General features: G+C 43.8%; 1 protein-coding gene across 3 annotated transcripts in view; it reads right to left on the minus strand.

Moving 5' to 3' along the window:
* Naa60 (N-alpha-acetyltransferase 60, NatF catalytic subunit) overlaps window positions 1–16,914 on the minus strand; it is a 38,082-nt gene that overhangs the window by 6,631 nt on the left and 14,537 nt on the right. For all 3 annotated transcript variants that reach the window (XM_076577511.1, XM_076577510.1, XM_076577512.1), the window contains exons 2-3: window positions 3,982–4,097; window positions 1,507–1,636 (exon numbers count right to left, since the gene is read on the minus strand). In XM_076577511.1, the coding sequence (XP_076433626.1) occupies window positions 1,507–1,636; window positions 3,982–4,091 (240 nt within the window). In that variant the 5' untranslated portion in view covers window positions 4,092–4,097. The remainder of the gene's footprint in view (window positions 1–1,506; window positions 1,637–3,981; window positions 4,098–16,914) is intronic.

A 16,914-nucleotide genomic window follows, 5' to 3' on the forward strand; every position in this document is an offset into this window, starting at 1 on the left:
TGACCCTGCTTAGCTCTATCTACAGTGAACTTGGACATAGCAAACTTGGGGAGGGGATAAACTCACTGCTATAGTTAACAGAAGCCCTAGGCTACTGATGCTAGCCAAAAACCTAGACAAAAGAGAGGCCCCGAATCTGTGGAAAGGGTGAGCATAGTTAAGAGACCCTTAGGCTATATTCACGGTGGAAGTGGACAGTCACTAGGGAAAAGCCCCAAGGAGGGATCACGAGGAAACAAGGTATGGGCAAGTGAAACAGTATCCAATACAAGATAGCAGATCCAAGGGATACTGGCCCCTGCTTTCTCTCTATCTTAGCAATGAACAACGTGAGGCAGTGGCTCAAGAGGAAGCTGGGCTGGACAAAACCAACCAACAACGTGCCAAGATGTAATTATGTGTGAGATGGGGTAACCTTTAGTGGTCTGGGATCGTAGAGGAGATGTTTCTTCCTCTTCCACTAGGAATGGGACCCAGGGCCTCCTGCATATTAGGCAAGCACTCTGCCCCTGAGCTACAGCTCCATCTCACCTCCTGCACTTTTAAAGAAACAACCTCAAGCAAGCTGGGTGTGGGGTGCACACCTTGGACCCCAGCACTTGAGAGGCAGAGACAGGCAGATCGGAGTTTCAGGACAGCTGGCACACAATGAAACCCTGCCCCCAAACAAACAAACAAACAAATGGAAGGCAGGCAGGGAAGAAGGAAGGAAAAAGAGAAAGCAAAGGAAACAAAGAATAACTTCAAGCAAAACACAATCATTTGCTGGCTGATGGGATTCTCTTAAGTACATAACACTGCTCCATTGCCATGACCAAAATCACCAGAGACTTCTAAGGGAAATCAACCACAAAGAACACCGTTTACAGCTATGGCCTTCCAGTCTACACCGGAAGCAGTCACCCGAGTCCTTGAGGGTTCGGAGGGAGGTAAGTCTTTGAGTGGTCCATGAAATTGGATAAAAAGAAATACGTTTTCACTGATCCCTAACGGACTGGCACTTCTGTGACGACACCAACAGCACAAATCAGGCACTGTCACTTCGCACACCAGCGGGGCAGATTTCCAGTGTGTCACTTTGTTTGTTCCTATTTCAAAACGGCCACCTTTACCAAGTCCACTAGTAGGTCCTATTCGTTATTCATATTATTCCATGTACAAAAGCACATGCCACTGGGGCTGGAGAAAGAGTTCAGCAGTTAAGAACATGTATTGCTCTTGCAGAGGACCTGAGTTTAATAGTGGGCAGCTCACCATGCAACCCCATACAGACAGATATGTATGCACATAATTAAATAATAATTATAATAACTAAATCTTTAGAAGAAAAGTCCATGTAGCCACACCCACATATAAATGAACCCACTGGCTATCAGTGTTGTTCGCTGCTCTAATTCCTCAGGTCACAAGCTGCTGAGACACAAGCCAGAGCTGGCAATGTGACCGACCCTACTGCAATGTCCCTGTCCAGCTGCCACAGAGGCAGTCACTGTCGCACAGACACACCTCTTTATGTATTTTGGTCCTATTCTTTATCTCAGCTACTATCATCCCCACGATGGCACCTCTGTAGGTTGCAGCAAGAGAGAAGAACTTCTTGTTGGACGTGATGTCACGATACCATGAGTCTGGGTACCTGAGGGAGAGAGCACAGTGCAGTGAGTCACAGGGATCCGAGGCTGCCCGGCCTGCCAGTCTCTGGGAGCCTCACAGCTGTCTTCTCGGAGGAGCCACCGGTCCAAGTGGGACTTCTTTATGTAAAAGGGGAAAGCCCCCAATGAAACTGTCTCCACAGATAGTTCCTGGAGGGACAGCACAGGCAGCCTGCGTCTCAGTGTGAGCTGAGACTTCAGGGCCCTCAGTGACCCACGGACACCTGGGTAGTCTATGGAGGAGTCTGTGAGGACTGGTGAGATGGCTCAGCAGGTGCTGGTGTGTCAGCCAAGTTCAATACCCAGGACCCACACGTGGAGAGAGGACTGGCTGCTGCAAACGGTCCTCCGGGAAGGGTTTCAGCACTGAAGACCAGCAAGGTGATTCCAGGAAGAGCCAAAGTTCATGGGTACGCAGACTAGAGTTGACATATCTTTCTAGATAGGGGTGGGGACATGGCACACGGCCAAGGGGCAGGAGAGGCTGACAGCCAGGTACTTGAGGGGTGTCAGGTTACACTCAGTGTGGCTCTAGACAGCCCCACGGTCCTCAGCAGGCCTCACTGCTGTCCTTGCTGACACTCCCACTTCCTGGGACTCCTTTCAGAGTGGGATTACTAACTTCAAGGATAGTATGTTTATCTTACAAAGTACTGTTAGCCCACACTCCTAAGAAGTTGGCAACTTATGTATTTCAACAGAGATGCATTTAGGGGGATGTGTCCCTACTTTTCTGCTGCCACGGAGTAACAAGTGTAAGGCAAGGAGTCACAAAACACCAGTGACTTAAAGGACCTACTTAGCTTTAATGTTTCAAAGTTTATGTCTGTCTGTCTCACTAAGAAAATGCTTTTTCATATCATACAATAATCTAGACACAAGGCAAGTAAAAACACAGGAACCCATAGGTACTAATAATCCACTCTGCCTCAAAATGCTGAGTATTGAACTTTGGGGGCTCAGTAGATGATCCCCAGCAGTGAAGGTCCAGATGTAAACCTTTCAGGCCTCCTGACAATAGATCTAATTCCACTATTAATCTTGATCGTCAGCTTGATTAGATTGACAAGTGCCCAGGAGATTAATTAATACACCACACTTCTGAGTGTGTCTGCGGAGGCACTGAAACTACAGACTACTGGGAAATGTAGGACCATGGCAGGTGGGGCTGGCTGGAGGAAGCAGGTCACTGAGGCCACGCCCTTCGGGGCAATAAGCTTGCCTGTGGTCTTCTACTCCCTTTACTCCCTGTCCACTGTAATGTGAGCTGCCCACCCCCACAACCCTCTGCCACTAGAGCCTGAAACCTCTGAAATAGTGTGGAAAATAAACTGTCATCCTGAAGTTGTTTCTGTCCGCTATTTTGGTGATAGCAATGATGAAATTAACACACCCTCGTTCCAGAAGGGTCCTACTCTATACCTAGAAAGAGGGACTGCTATAGAGAGAAGCAGAATCTGAGCAGATTCTGGGCTTCACTGTGTTTTCCACCTTCAATCCATTAGTAGATAATATTCTTTGTCCAATAATCTCTATATGACAGTCCATGCTTCATTGAACCTAAGCACAGAAAAGGAGAATTCACCACAGGTCTTCGGATCCTTAATATGAAGGCTTCCATGTCAGAAGATTGAGGTCAAATAAATGTGTTATTCTCTTCTCCTGCTAACATGTCTTTTATTAAAGTGTTGGCCACGATTCTCATGAGGGGCAGGATCCTTTTCCTTCCTCTACAGTATACAGAGGTTTTTATCCTGGGCATATTTTTAAATCAAAGTGGAATATGGTATTTGTACTCTAGTCTGCTTTCACTTAATATTTGGTAAAAGAAAGAGGAAGGAAGGGAAGGAGTTTTGTCAATAAATACACCACTTTGACAGATTTTATTCCTGGATAACTAATGAACCTCTTTAAAGACAGGGTCTTTCCCACAGTCCATGCTGGCTTAAAGCTCAATATGTATCTCAGGCTGGCCTTGAACTCGATCTTTTCATGCTTCCATTTCCCGAATTCTAGCATTCCAACAACACTGCATTTTCACATATACATATCAATGTATCTTAACCAATTTCTTACACTGAAGTCGATCCTAAATTTCCTGGTTACATGCAGGCTTGGACATCTTTGTAAGTAAAATTTCTCAGCAGGACCTTTTAAGGAAGGTGAGCAGCGGGTCAGAATGGAGGCCTGAGGTTCACTGCCTAGTTTGCCATCTTGAGATAGCACCTATGGACCACTCTGGCCTGCCAGTCCCCCGATGCCTCCTCCAGTCTCAGGAACCACGGATCTGTGCCTCCCATCCACTGGGAGTCCACTGCCCAGCACTCACTCAATGGGGAACCAGTCGGCACACAGGTGCTTCACGGTGTCTATGTCATCGTGGCAAAGGAGGCGCAGGCTGACCTCGCTGAGGGCACTGGAAGGCACCACCTCTGTCATTCACACCTGTGGAGAGAGGAGACAGCATCACCTGCAGGCTTGCTCATCTGTTCCTTCTCTAAGTTAACCCGGGAGGTGGTGAGGTGGAGACCGCTAAGAGCTTCCCATGATGGAGAGGAAGTTCTTCTGTGGTTGCCTCCACTCTGCAGATGGAGAAGAGCTGATGGCCTCTAGTCTATGTCTCTCTCCTCTCCTCGTGAGCTGCACCCCACCCTTCAGCTCTCCCCTAGAGTGATCACAGCTCCTGCCTGGCTGGTCTTCCATCTCTTAACTGCTGCCCCTTCACTTGGAAGAGACAAATGATTCTAACAAGTCCGACTCCGGCCCAGTGTCAAAGAAGACATGGGCTCAGCAAACCCCTTCAAGCAGTCTGGTGGGTGGAACCTAGTGAATGATCAGATATTCAGGGCAAATGGCATTGGCTTCACTACCAGAGAGAAGGTCACATACTGCCTCTCCTCCATGTCTAGCAAGAGAAACTCTGAGACATTGAGAGTAACCAGATGCTGATGACTATGGGGAAGGGGGAGCTGAGGATCACACTCATGGCTATGCTGCCAGCCCTGTCTTAGTTAGAGACAAGGGCTCCCTAAGTTGTCCAGGCTGGTCTGGAACACACTCTGTAGCCTAGGCCTGGGGAAGTCAAGTGCTGAACTCTACCAAAAGGGAAAACAGCTGCTCTTTTTCTTTCAGTAGGAAGCAGGTAATTCAAAAGAAAAGGACTACACATTTATTCTATCTTTCTGGGAGGAACTGGTAGTTAATTTCCAGGGCTGAGGAGGACTTACAGAACAACCAGGTCAAAGCAGAAAGGCTGACACTCAGGGTCACCACTGTGGAATTTCCTCTCAGGAGGAAATCTCCAAGTCCAGTAAAGCTCCTCAAAGAGTGTGAGATCAACAGATGAGGGCTGCTGAGGGCCAGGTGCAAGGCGCAGACACAAACAAGTACTTAGCACCCAGGACTCAGTGTGCAAACAAGGACAGACCCCAAGCTAACAGGCCAATCTCTCTCTCTAGTGTCCTGTGCCTCCGGCTATGACCAGCGGGATACCACCCAAGCCTTTGGGGGTTCTGAAAAATCACTGGGCCTGAACCCAACCACAGCCTTCAGACCCAACTTCCTGATTGCAGTGGGCGCTGGGCATACAGCAATAAAGGAAATGACATCCCACAGACAGGTAACCTTTCACATCTGGTCTCTTCAAAAGGTCAGACACATTAAAGATACAAAAGTAAAAGAAAGAAAAAAGAAAAAGCAAATGGAAAGAGACAATCTAGAATCCAATGTGATGCCTAAACCTGTACCATGAAAAAGAAAATCAAACACTTCAATGGACCTTGAACACAGGCTGGCTGGTAGATGGGCGGTATATTATGAAACAGCTGTTCTTTTTCTTGATGAGGCAGAGGTCTCACAGGGCAAGGTCTTCTTCAGGAGATACATGCTGAAACATTTTGGAACGAGGTGTCCTGGTTTCTACTTTAAATGGTTTATGTGTGTGTGTGTGTGCGCGCGTGCGTTTTGTTTTGAAGTGTGGTGGGCTCACAACAACCCCAAGTCAATCCTGGGATCTCTGGGCCTCAAGGCAGCAGGGTCCTTCCACTGCTCAGCCAGGGCTTCAAGAAGATTCTAAAACCGATTCTGATACAAGCTGGAAACTTCTACAAGATCAGCCCCACAGCTTCCTCGCTGGCTTGTGCATGCTCCTCTGACATCCTCAACAGCATCTTTCACGCAAATGCCTCTCTGACAGGCTATAAACACAATGTGTGGACCACCTCCTTCACCTTCAACATTACCTTCATTTACAAACATCTGCTGCCTCCTGCTTTCCTCAAACAAAGCATGAGGCAAGATTACCCAAAGCTCCCCCACGAGCAAGCAGGAACCACAGGCCCCAAGTCCCCTGTGAGAGTCCACCCACTCAAGGTTTACTGATTCGAAAAAGCCAACACAAATAAAATGTCAGCTCCTTCCTTAGGAAACACACACTAGTGATAGAGAGAGGTCACTGTCTAGTACTACCTCAGTAGTATGGGCTCAGGGCCTAGAGCGGAGGGTGAAGGAAGAGTGAAGGAAGCAACAATCACTATTCACAGCTCGTTTGTTCAAATGAGCAGCTGCCTGTGGCTGAGAAGCCATCTCCATAGCTGCCTGTGCTGCTTCCAAAACCGCAGAGTAGGAAAGTGAGTAATTTTCAGAGTGACAAGAAACAAACACCCACCTCTCTATTTCCAAACCACCTCCCTCTTAAAACCCAAGCGTTCACGCTCCTAAGGGAGCCCATATCATATATATTGAGCACATATGATTTGAGACACATCTCTTCAAATGCAAAATGATACAGGAGGATTCCACCTGGAGATTCTAGAACTAGCTAAAATAAATTGATGGTACTAGCAATCAAAAACTATACAGAATGTGGCTGAGGGTCTGGCTCAATAGAGTGCTCGCCTATCAAGCACAAAGCCTTGGGTTCAATCTTTAGCACTACATGAACTAGGCTGGGTGATGCACAGTAACTCTAATCACAGAACTTAGGAGTGAAGACAGGAGAATCGGGTGTTCAAATCATTCTTGGTTACAGGGCAAGTTTGAGGCCAGTGTGGAATATATGAGGCTGTTTAAAAAACAACATACGACATTCAATCGCAGCGGCGGCCCACAGAGGTAGACAGGCCCGGCGGCAGAGACAAGCAGAAGCAGGTAGGCCTGCGGCGGGGGCCGGTGGAGGTAGACGGGCCCAGCGGCGGCAGCCGGCAGGGATATTCAGACCCGGCAGCAGCCGGCAGAGACATTCAGTCCCAGCGGCGGTCCACAGAGGTAGACAGGCCCGGCGGCGAAGACAAGCAGACGCAGGTAGGCCTGTGGCGGCGGCCTGTGGAGGAAGACGGGCCCAGCGGCAGCCTGCTGAGGTAGACGTGCAGCGGCCGACAGGGACATTCAGGCCCGGTGGCGGCCCCCAGAGGCAGACAGACCCAGCGGCAGCTGACAGGGACATACAGGCCCGGCGGCGGACCTCAGAGGTAAACAGGTCCAGGGACGGAGACAAGCAGACACAGCTTGGAACAGAGACGCCCCTAACCCCAACATCTGGGGAAGAAGCTATCTCCGTGGGTCAGAACCAGAACGAATCTGAACACTCCGTCTGAGGACAACCCAGGGCCCAGCTGCTGATCCTGTGAAACCCAACAACTTGAAGGTGTTGGTGAGACTACCCTGCTCAGCTGAAACCCATCTGGGAGAGGATTCAGATGCCTACAGTTTAAAGTCTGAAGAAACAATATCAGCTGAGGAGTTGACAAATGAACAAAAAGTGACCTGAGAACACAGAAGAAGGCGCTACCCAGACACCAAACCAGATCACCAGAATCATAAGTATATAATTCACCAATCGAAATCAGCTGCCCCTGAAGAAATAGCCCAAAAGCACCAATTTAACCAAGAACCCCTACTAAACCAAGACTAAAAATTAGAACAAGAGAGGCACTCTCAGACACAGACACCACCTGCACCTCACAGAGGAAGAGATGAGTAGGCGCCAGTGCAAAAATACAGGCAACAACATAAAGACCTATATGGCAACATCAGAACCTAGTGATTCTACACCTGCAAGACCTAAACATACCATGACAGAAGAAACAGAAGAAATCAACCCTAAAAATGACATTAAGAAGATGATAGAGGCCCTTAAAGAAGAAATAAAACATTCCCTCAATGAGGAAATAAAAACTTTCCTTAAAGAGGAATTGAAAAACTACCTTAAAGAGGAAATAAAAACTTTCCTTAAAGAGGAAATAAAAAACTCCCTTAAAGAGGAAATAAAAACTTCCCTTAAAGAGGAAATGAAAAACTCCATTAAAGAGGAAATAAAAAACTCCCTTAAAGAAATGGAAGAAAAAACGAACAAAAAATGGGAAGAAATCAAAGAAAGCCAAGAAAAAGCAATTAAACAGATGAAAGAAACATTCCAAGATCTGAAAAATGAATTTGAGACAATAAAGAAAACACATGCTGAGGGAATGCTGGAAATAGAAATCCTGACAAAACGAACAGGAACTACAGAAACAAGCATAACCAACCGATTGCAAGAGATGGAACAGAGAATCTCTGACACTGAAGACACGATAGAGAAAATAGATTCATCAGTCAAAGAAAACAATAAAGACAAAAAAGTCCTAACACAAAACGTCCAGGAAATTTGGGACACCATGAAAAGACCAAACCTAAGAATAATAGGGATAGAAGAAGGAGAAGAATACCAACTCAAAGGCACAGAAAATATATTCAACAAAATCATAGAAGAAAACTTTCCTAACCTAAAGAAAGAAATACCTATGAAGATACAAGAAGCTTACAGAACACCGAATAGGCTGGATCCAAAAAAAAAGTCCCCTCGCCACATAATAATCAAAACACTAAACACACAGAATAAAGAAAAAATATTAAGAGCTGCAAAGGAAAAGGACCAAGTAACATATAAAGGCAAACCCATCAGAATAACACCAGACTACTCAATAGAGACTATGAAAGATAGAAGATCATGGACAAACCTCATGCAGACACTAAGAGACCATGGATGCCAACCCAGACTATTATACCCAGCAAAACTCTTAATCACCATAGGAGGAGTAAACAAAATATTCCAGGATAAAACCAGATTTAATCAATACCTGTCCACAAACCCAGCCCTACAGAAAGCACTAGAAGGGAAAATTCAACCCAAAGAAGCTAAACACATCCATGAAAAATCAAGCAATAGATAATCCTACACCAACATACACCACAGAAGGACAACACAACACAACCAAAAAAATAACAGGAATTAACAATCACTGGTCATTAATATCCATCAATATCAATGGTCTCAACTCACCTATAAAAAGACACAGGCTAACAGAATGGATTAGAAAACAGGACCCATCCATATGCTGCATACAAGAAACACACCTTAACTCCAAAGACAGACACTACCTCCGAGTAAAGGGCTGGGAAAAGGTTTTCCAAGCAAATGGACCTAAGAAACAAGCTGGTGTAGCTATCCTAATATCTAATAAAATAGACTTCAAACTAAAATCAATCAAAAGAGACCAGGATGGACATTACATATTCATCACAGGAAAAATCCACCAAGATGAAGTCTCGATTCTAAACATTTATGCTCCAAATACAAAAGCACCCACATTCATAAAAGAAACACTACTAAAGTTTAAAACGCACATCAAACCCCACACATTAGTAGTGGGAGATTTTAACACACCACTCTCACCAAAAGATAGATCTACCAGACTGAAACTTAACAAAGAAATAAAGGACCTAACAGATGTTATGACTCAAATGGACCTAATAGATATCTACAGAATATTCCATCCTAACACAAAAGAATATACCTTCTTCTCAGCACCCCATGGAACCTTCTCAAAAATTGACCACATGCTTGGACACAAAACAAATCTCAACAGATACAAAAAAATTGGAATAACCTCCTGTATTTTATCAGACCACCAAGCCTTAAAGTTAGAACTCAATAACAACAAAAATTATAGAAAACCCACAAACTCATGGAAACTGAATAATACCCACCTGAAACATCAATGGGTCAAGGAAGAAATAAAGACAGAAATTAAAGAGTTCCTAGAATTCAATGAAAATGAAAGTACAACATACCCAAACTTATGGGACACTATGAAAGCAGTGCTAAGAGGAAAATTCATAGCTCTAAATGCACACATAAAGAAGATGGAGCAATCCCATACCAATGAATTAACAGCACAACTGAAAGCTCTAGAACAAAAAGAAACAAACTCACCCAGGAGAAATAGACGCCAGGAAATAATCAAATTGAGGGCTGAAATCAACGAAATAGAAAACAAGAGAACAATACAAAAAATCAATGAAACAAAGAGTTGGTTCTTTGAAAAAATCAACAAGATAGACAAACCACTAGCCAAATTAACCAAAAGGCAAAGAGAGAACACCCAAATTCACAAAATCAGAAATGAAAAGGGAGACATAACAACAGACAATGAGGAAATCCAGAGAATCATCAGATCATACTTCAAAAACCTGTACTCCACAAAAATGGAAAACCAGGAAGAAATGGACAATTTTCTGGATAAATACCAAATACCAAAATTAAATCAAGACCAGATAAACCATTTAAATAGACCAATAACCCCTAAAGAAATAGAAACAGTCATCAAAAGTCTCCCAACTAAAAAAAGCCCAGGACCAGATGGTTTCAGTGCAGAATTCTACCTGACTTTCAAAGACGAACTAATACCAATCCTCTTCAAAGTGTTCCACACAATAGAAACAGAAGGAACACTACCAAACTCTTTTTATGAGGCTACAATTACCCTGATACCCAAACCACACAAAGATGCAACAAAGAAAGAGAACTACAGACCAATCTCCCTCATGAACATTGATGCAAAAATACTCAACAAAATATTGGCAAACCGAATCCAAGAATACATCAAAACAATCATCCATCACGACCAAGTAGGATTCATCCCAGGGATGCAAGGATGGTTCAACATACGGAAATCAGTCAATGTAATACACCATATAAACAAACTGAAAGAAAAAAACCACATGATCATCTCCCTAGATGCTGAAAAAGCCTTTGACAAAATCCAACACCCCTTCATGATAAAGGTCTTAGAAAGAATAGGAATACAAGGAACATTTCTAAACATAATAAAAGCAATTTATAGCAAGCCAACAGCAAACATCAAATTAAATGGAGAGAAACTCAAAGCGATACCACTAAATTCAGGAACAAGACAAGGCTGTCCACTCTCCCCATATTTATTCAATATAGTACTAGAAGTTCTAGCTAGAGCAATAAGACAACAAAAGGAGATCAAAGGGATACAAATTGGCAAGGAAGAAGTCAAACTTTCACTATTTGCAGATGATATGATAGTATACATAAGTGACCCCAAAAACTCTACCAGGGAACTCCTACAGCTGATAAACTCCTTCAGTAAAGTGGCAGGATACAAGATCAACTCAAAAAAATCAGTAGCCCTCCTATACACAAATGATAAAAGGGCTGAGAAAGAAGTCAGAGAAACATCACCCTTTACAATAGCCACAAATAATATAAAATACCTTGGGATAACACTAACTAAACAAGTGAAAGACCTTTTTGATAAGAACTTTAAATCTCTAAAGAAAGAAATTGAAGAAGATATCAGAAAATGGAAGGATCTCCCATGCTCATGGATAGGTAGGATTAACATAGTAAAAATGGCAATCTTACCAAAAGCAATCTACAGATTCAATGCAATCCCCATCAAAATCCCAACACAATTCTTCACAGACTTGGAAAGAAAAATACTCAACTTTATATGGAAAAACAAAAGACCCAGGATAGCTAAAAGAATCCTATACGATAAAGCAACCCTTGGAGGCATCACCATCCCGGACCTCAAACTCTACTATAGAGCTATAGTAATAAAAACAGCTTGGTACTGGTATAAAAACCGACATACGGACCAATGGAATCTAATTGAAGACCCTGACATTAATCCATGCACATATGAACACCTGGTTTTTGACAAAGGAGCCAAAACTATACAATGGAACAAAGAAAGTATCTTCAACAAATGGTGCTGGCATAACTGGATGTCAATATGTAAAAGATTACAAATAGATCCATATCTGTCACCATGCACAAAACTCAAGTCCAAGTGGATCAAAGACCTAAACATAAATCCAGTTACACTAAACTTAATAGAAAAGAAGATAGGAAGCACTCTTGAACGCATTGGCACTGGAGACCATTTCCTAAATAAAACACCGACAGCACAGACCCTGAGCACAACCATTAATAAATGGGACCTCTCGAAACTGAGAAGCTTTTGCAGGGCAAAAGACACAGTCAATAAGACAAAAAGACAGCCAACAGATTGGGAAAAGATCTTCACCAACCCCACATCTGACAGAGGATTGATCTCCACAATATATAAAGAACTCAAGAAACTAGACATCAAAGCACTGAACAGTCCAATTAAAAAATGGGCTAAAGAGCTAAACAGAGAATTCACAAAACAAGAACTACAAATGGCTGAAAGACATTTAAAGAAATGCTCAACATCCTTAATCATCAGAGAAATGCAAATCAAAACGACTCTGAGATACCACCTTACACCTGTTAGAATGGCTAAGATCAAAAACACCAATGACAACCAATGTTGGAGAGGATGTGGAGCAAAGGGAACACTCCTCCACTGTTGGTGGGAATGTAAACTTGTACAACCACTATGGAAATCAGTATGGCGGTTTCTCAGAAAATTAGGAATCAAACTACCTCAAGACCCAGCCATCCCACTCTTGGGCATATACCCAAAGAATGCTGATACATACCATAAAGATACATGCTCAGCTATGTTCATAGCAGCACTATTTGTAATAGCCAGAACCTGGAAACAACCTAGATGCCCATCAACGGAAGAATGGATGAAAAAAATGTGGTACATATACACAATGGAGTACTACTCAGCAGAGAAAAACAATGAAAGCATGAAATTTGCAGGCAAATGGATGGAACTAGAAAAAATCATCCTGAGTGAGGTAACCCAAACCCAGAAAGACAGTTATGGTATGTACTCACTCATTGGTGGATTCTAGATATAAAATGAACAATCAGACCACAACCCATAGAACCATAGAGGCTATATATATATAGCATGGAGGTCCCTAGGACGACTGTGGCATATAATAAATTTCAGTTTTACTCAATTATTGAAAAAAAATAGCCAAATGAATGGAAACACATGAACTATGAACCAAAGACTGAGGGGCTCCCAGCTGGATCAGGCCCTCTGAATAGGTGAGACAGTTGATTGGCTTGATCAGTTTGGGAGGCATCTAGGCAGTGGGACCAAGTCCTGTGCTCATTCCATGAGTTGGCTGTTTGAAACCAGGAACTTATGCAGGGACACTTGGCTCAGTCTGAGAGGAAGGGACTGGACCTCCCTGGACTGAGTTTACCAAGTCGATCACAGTCCTCGGGGGAGGACTTGTCCTGGAGGAGGTGGGAATGGAGGGTGGGCTGGGGGTAAGGGGAGGGCGTGGGAGGGGGGAGAATAGGGGAACCCATGGCTGATATGTAGAACTGAATGGTATTGTAAAATAAAAAATATATATCACAAAAAAAAAAAAAAAAAAAAATCTCCTACTTCACTGAAAAAATCTGCCACACACTCCAGGCCTGTAGGCTGAAGACAGGTGGCCCAACATTGCACAGGTACTTTGGGTGACTGTCCAGGCAGCAAGATGTCTCTGTTGTTAGGTAATGTTACACCTTTTGACAGAGATAAAGACTGGGTAGTTATAGTTGCAGTTTTCCTTAGTTATGATAGAAGGTAAATTAGGTATACAACTTTAGAATAGATAATGGAGTATTTTCTCAGAATTTGATAAATACAAATGGACTGAATATTATAAATGTAATTTGTACTTGATAATTGTTTTGTGTGTATAGTTTTACTATGTTAAAATTAAAACCTTTTTATTCAGACAAAATGGAAAAAAAAAAAAAAAAAAAAAAAAAAAACAACATACACATATGGAAGCCAGGTGGGATCATGCACATCTGTGACCCCAGGACTTGAGAGGCTCAGGCAGGATAATACTGAGTTTGAGAGAGAATGTGATACATAGCCAGATCCTATCTCAAAACATCAAACAGTACCAACCAGTCCCCATCCCCCAATCCACATAGACCTTGTTTATTAAGGTGCACATTTGACCACATGTTCGTTACATCTCTTATAAAAATAGCATCAGCCGGGCAGTGGTGGCGCACGCCTTTAATCCCAGCACTCGGGAGGCAGAGCCAGGCGGATCTCTGTGAGTTCGAGGCCAGCCTGGGCTACCAAGTGAGTCCCAGGAATGGCGCAAAGCTACACAGAGAAACCCTGTCTCGAAAAACCAAAAAAAAAAAAAAAAAAAATAGCATCAGATGGTGAGGTCCAGAGTCCAGACCCAATCTTTTACCTTTGAGTCAAAAATTCTCTGCATTTCAAACTAAAAATCTATCTAATTGTTAATTTATCAAATTTGTATGACAAAGTCAGGCTTTGCTCAGGAGACTAGAGCCTCAGCAATGAGTAGAGTTCAGAAATTGTTGTCCACACAGACGAGGGTGGCACACTGGGGTCCCCTTTACTATACACTCAACTACAGTTTGCTAGAGGAATCCCATGACAAAAAGTATATTAGTCAACGTGAGAGGTGCTCCCAACTATCTGGGAAGGGACACCACTTCCTTCTCCAACCATAGGGACCACAAGGAAAATAGCAGAAACCCTTCTCCTGCATCCTCCCCGGGAGTGTACCAAGACACTGGAGTTCCAGGAGAAGAGGTCTAAACAGTGTCTATCTGTTTGGCTGGTTGGCAGCTCTTTTCATGTTCAACATCAGGCTGCATGAGCAGAAAGAACAGGGGCCAGCTGAGGCCAGATGTGACAGAGACCAAACCCAGTGGCTGATCACTGAAGAGCTTTGGGCAAATCTGTCTTAGTTTGCTTTCTATTGCTATGATCAAACATTCTGACCGAAAGCAATCTGGAAAGGAAAAAGGCTTAGCTGGTTGACATTTCGGATGACAGACAGTCCGTGACTGAGGGAAGTCAAGGCAGGAGTACAAGCCAGGGGGAATCTGCAAGTGGGACCTGAAACAGAGACCATGGAGGGATGCTGCTCACTGGCTAGCCCTTCACAGCATGCTCAGACTGTTTTCTTGTACAACTTAGACCATCTACCCACGTGTGCCACCACCCCAGTGAGCTGGGCCCTCCAACACCAATCATTAACCACGAACAATCCCTACATACTTGCCTACAGACATCTGATGGTGTATCTACAGACTTGCCTACACAGTCTGATGGAGGCATTTTCTCAACTGAGGTCCTTCCCAGATGACCCTTGCTTGTGTTAGGTGACAAAAAAAATAAATAAATAAATAAAAATCTAAATAAGGCATCTCCTGTTCTTGGTACTGAAAAATAAGAGCTGGATGATGTGTTCTGTGCTGTGAGGTGCACGTTACTGGAACAGTCAGCACACACAGGAGGCGGCTTGTTTGGATGGAGCCCACAGACAAGGAGCAGACTGCTGGGGTCAAGGTAGGAACTGCCGGATGGAGTAAGTGCTCTCAGAATGAATTCCCAATTCAATTCAGTGGAAGGGTTTTGCAAACAAAACCACCTTCAGATAACACTCGGTTTCAGAAGGTGGGAATAAAAAGCTAGTGAGGTACTGTCGAGAGTGGTGGTGCAAACCCATCATCCCCAGCACTCAGAGGGCCAAGGCACACAGATGATGAGTTCAAGACCAACCGGGGTGCTATAGAGTTCTAGGCCAGCCTGGGCTACATTTCAACACTCTGTTTCAAAAACAAACAAACAAAAGAACCCAGCACTTGGGTTAGAGACTCAGAAGTCCAAGATCATCCTCAGCTGTAGAGAAAGTTTGAGACCAGCCTGGGCTACACAAGACACTGCCTAACAGACAGGAAAACATCTGCTTAGCATACTTGACCGACAGGGTCAGGAGTCAGGCTGGAATTCTTTAGGATTCATCCCACCTAAGAACTCTTCTGCTGCTGTCTAGAGAACAGCTACAAGAACCCTTCCAGCTGGTAGGGGCAGTGGGGGATGGAAATCTGGCTGCTCTGCTTAAGAAAGCATAGGACAGGGGTTTGGTTTCAGTGCCTCTGACCTGCATCAGGCCAACCCCCGCCTCATCAATCTTTCCATCTCTAATGGGGTTGTTTTTAAAAAGTGTTTTCTCTCTCCTCTGCTGTTTCCATTTATGTTGAACTCTGTATAAATTACCACCCGATCATGAAGTCAGCTAGTTGTTGTTTTGGCACCCGGAATCAATCCCAGGCCCCAGGCACCCTTTTTAATTGTACTGAAATGTGATTTTATTTGTATGTTAATAAATAAAGTTGCCTGGGGGTCAGAGCTAATGGCAAGCTAATAGAAACTGGGTGGTGGTGGTGACCGCCTTTAATCCCAGCTCTTGGGAGGCAGAGCTAGGTGATGTTCAAGGATACAGCCAACATGGAGACACACCCCTTTAATCTCAATACCAACCATAGAAGACCTGGAGGTCTGTACAGACGGGCAGTGACGAGGTCATGTGGTTGGGTTTACAACCAATGAGAAGGCAGAATAGAAAGTCAATAAAAAGCACAATCACACAGGAAGTAGGTCTCTTGCAGAGAGGTAGGACAGCAGCGGCAGTGAAGGGTAAGGTTTCTAATCTCAGCTCTTAGCTATTGCTCTGACCTCTTGGCTTTCATCTCTGAATCGGCTCTGTGTTTCTTATTTAAAGAGATGGATACATCTACACATTCTACCACTAAGCAGAAGCAGCAGCAGATCTTAAAGGACATCTTAAAAGATCATCATGCTCCTGTCTCAATTTTCCTCAATTACGGCAGATGTTACGTTCTCTGATACTCGCATTCGTATTATTTGAGCCTTCTGCAATGAGCTTGGGTTCTTTTGTTATCAAAAATACTTTTAGATACAGTGTGAAAATGCTGAACACATTTTATGTTAAAATAATCTCATGGGTTGTTTTAATTAATGACAAAGAAACCTTACAGTGTCTTCAGATTCTGAGTAGAATTAAGACCTACTAAGTGCTACAGTCGAAGAGCTGCCTTGTAAAGCCTGTCAACCTGTGCAAGGCACCTGGGCACTGATGCTGGAAATAACTGTTATAAATACAGATTAAAGCAACAGGAGGCACTTGGAGGTGGACTGCTGAGCAGACTTGCAAAAGCATCTTA

This window comes from Peromyscus maniculatus, chromosome 8, assembly GCF_049852395.1.
Source record: "Peromyscus maniculatus bairdii isolate BWxNUB_F1_BW_parent chromosome 8, HU_Pman_BW_mat_3.1, whole genome shotgun sequence".
Classification (NCBI taxonomy): Eukaryota; Metazoa; Chordata; class Mammalia; order Rodentia; family Cricetidae; genus Peromyscus; species Peromyscus maniculatus.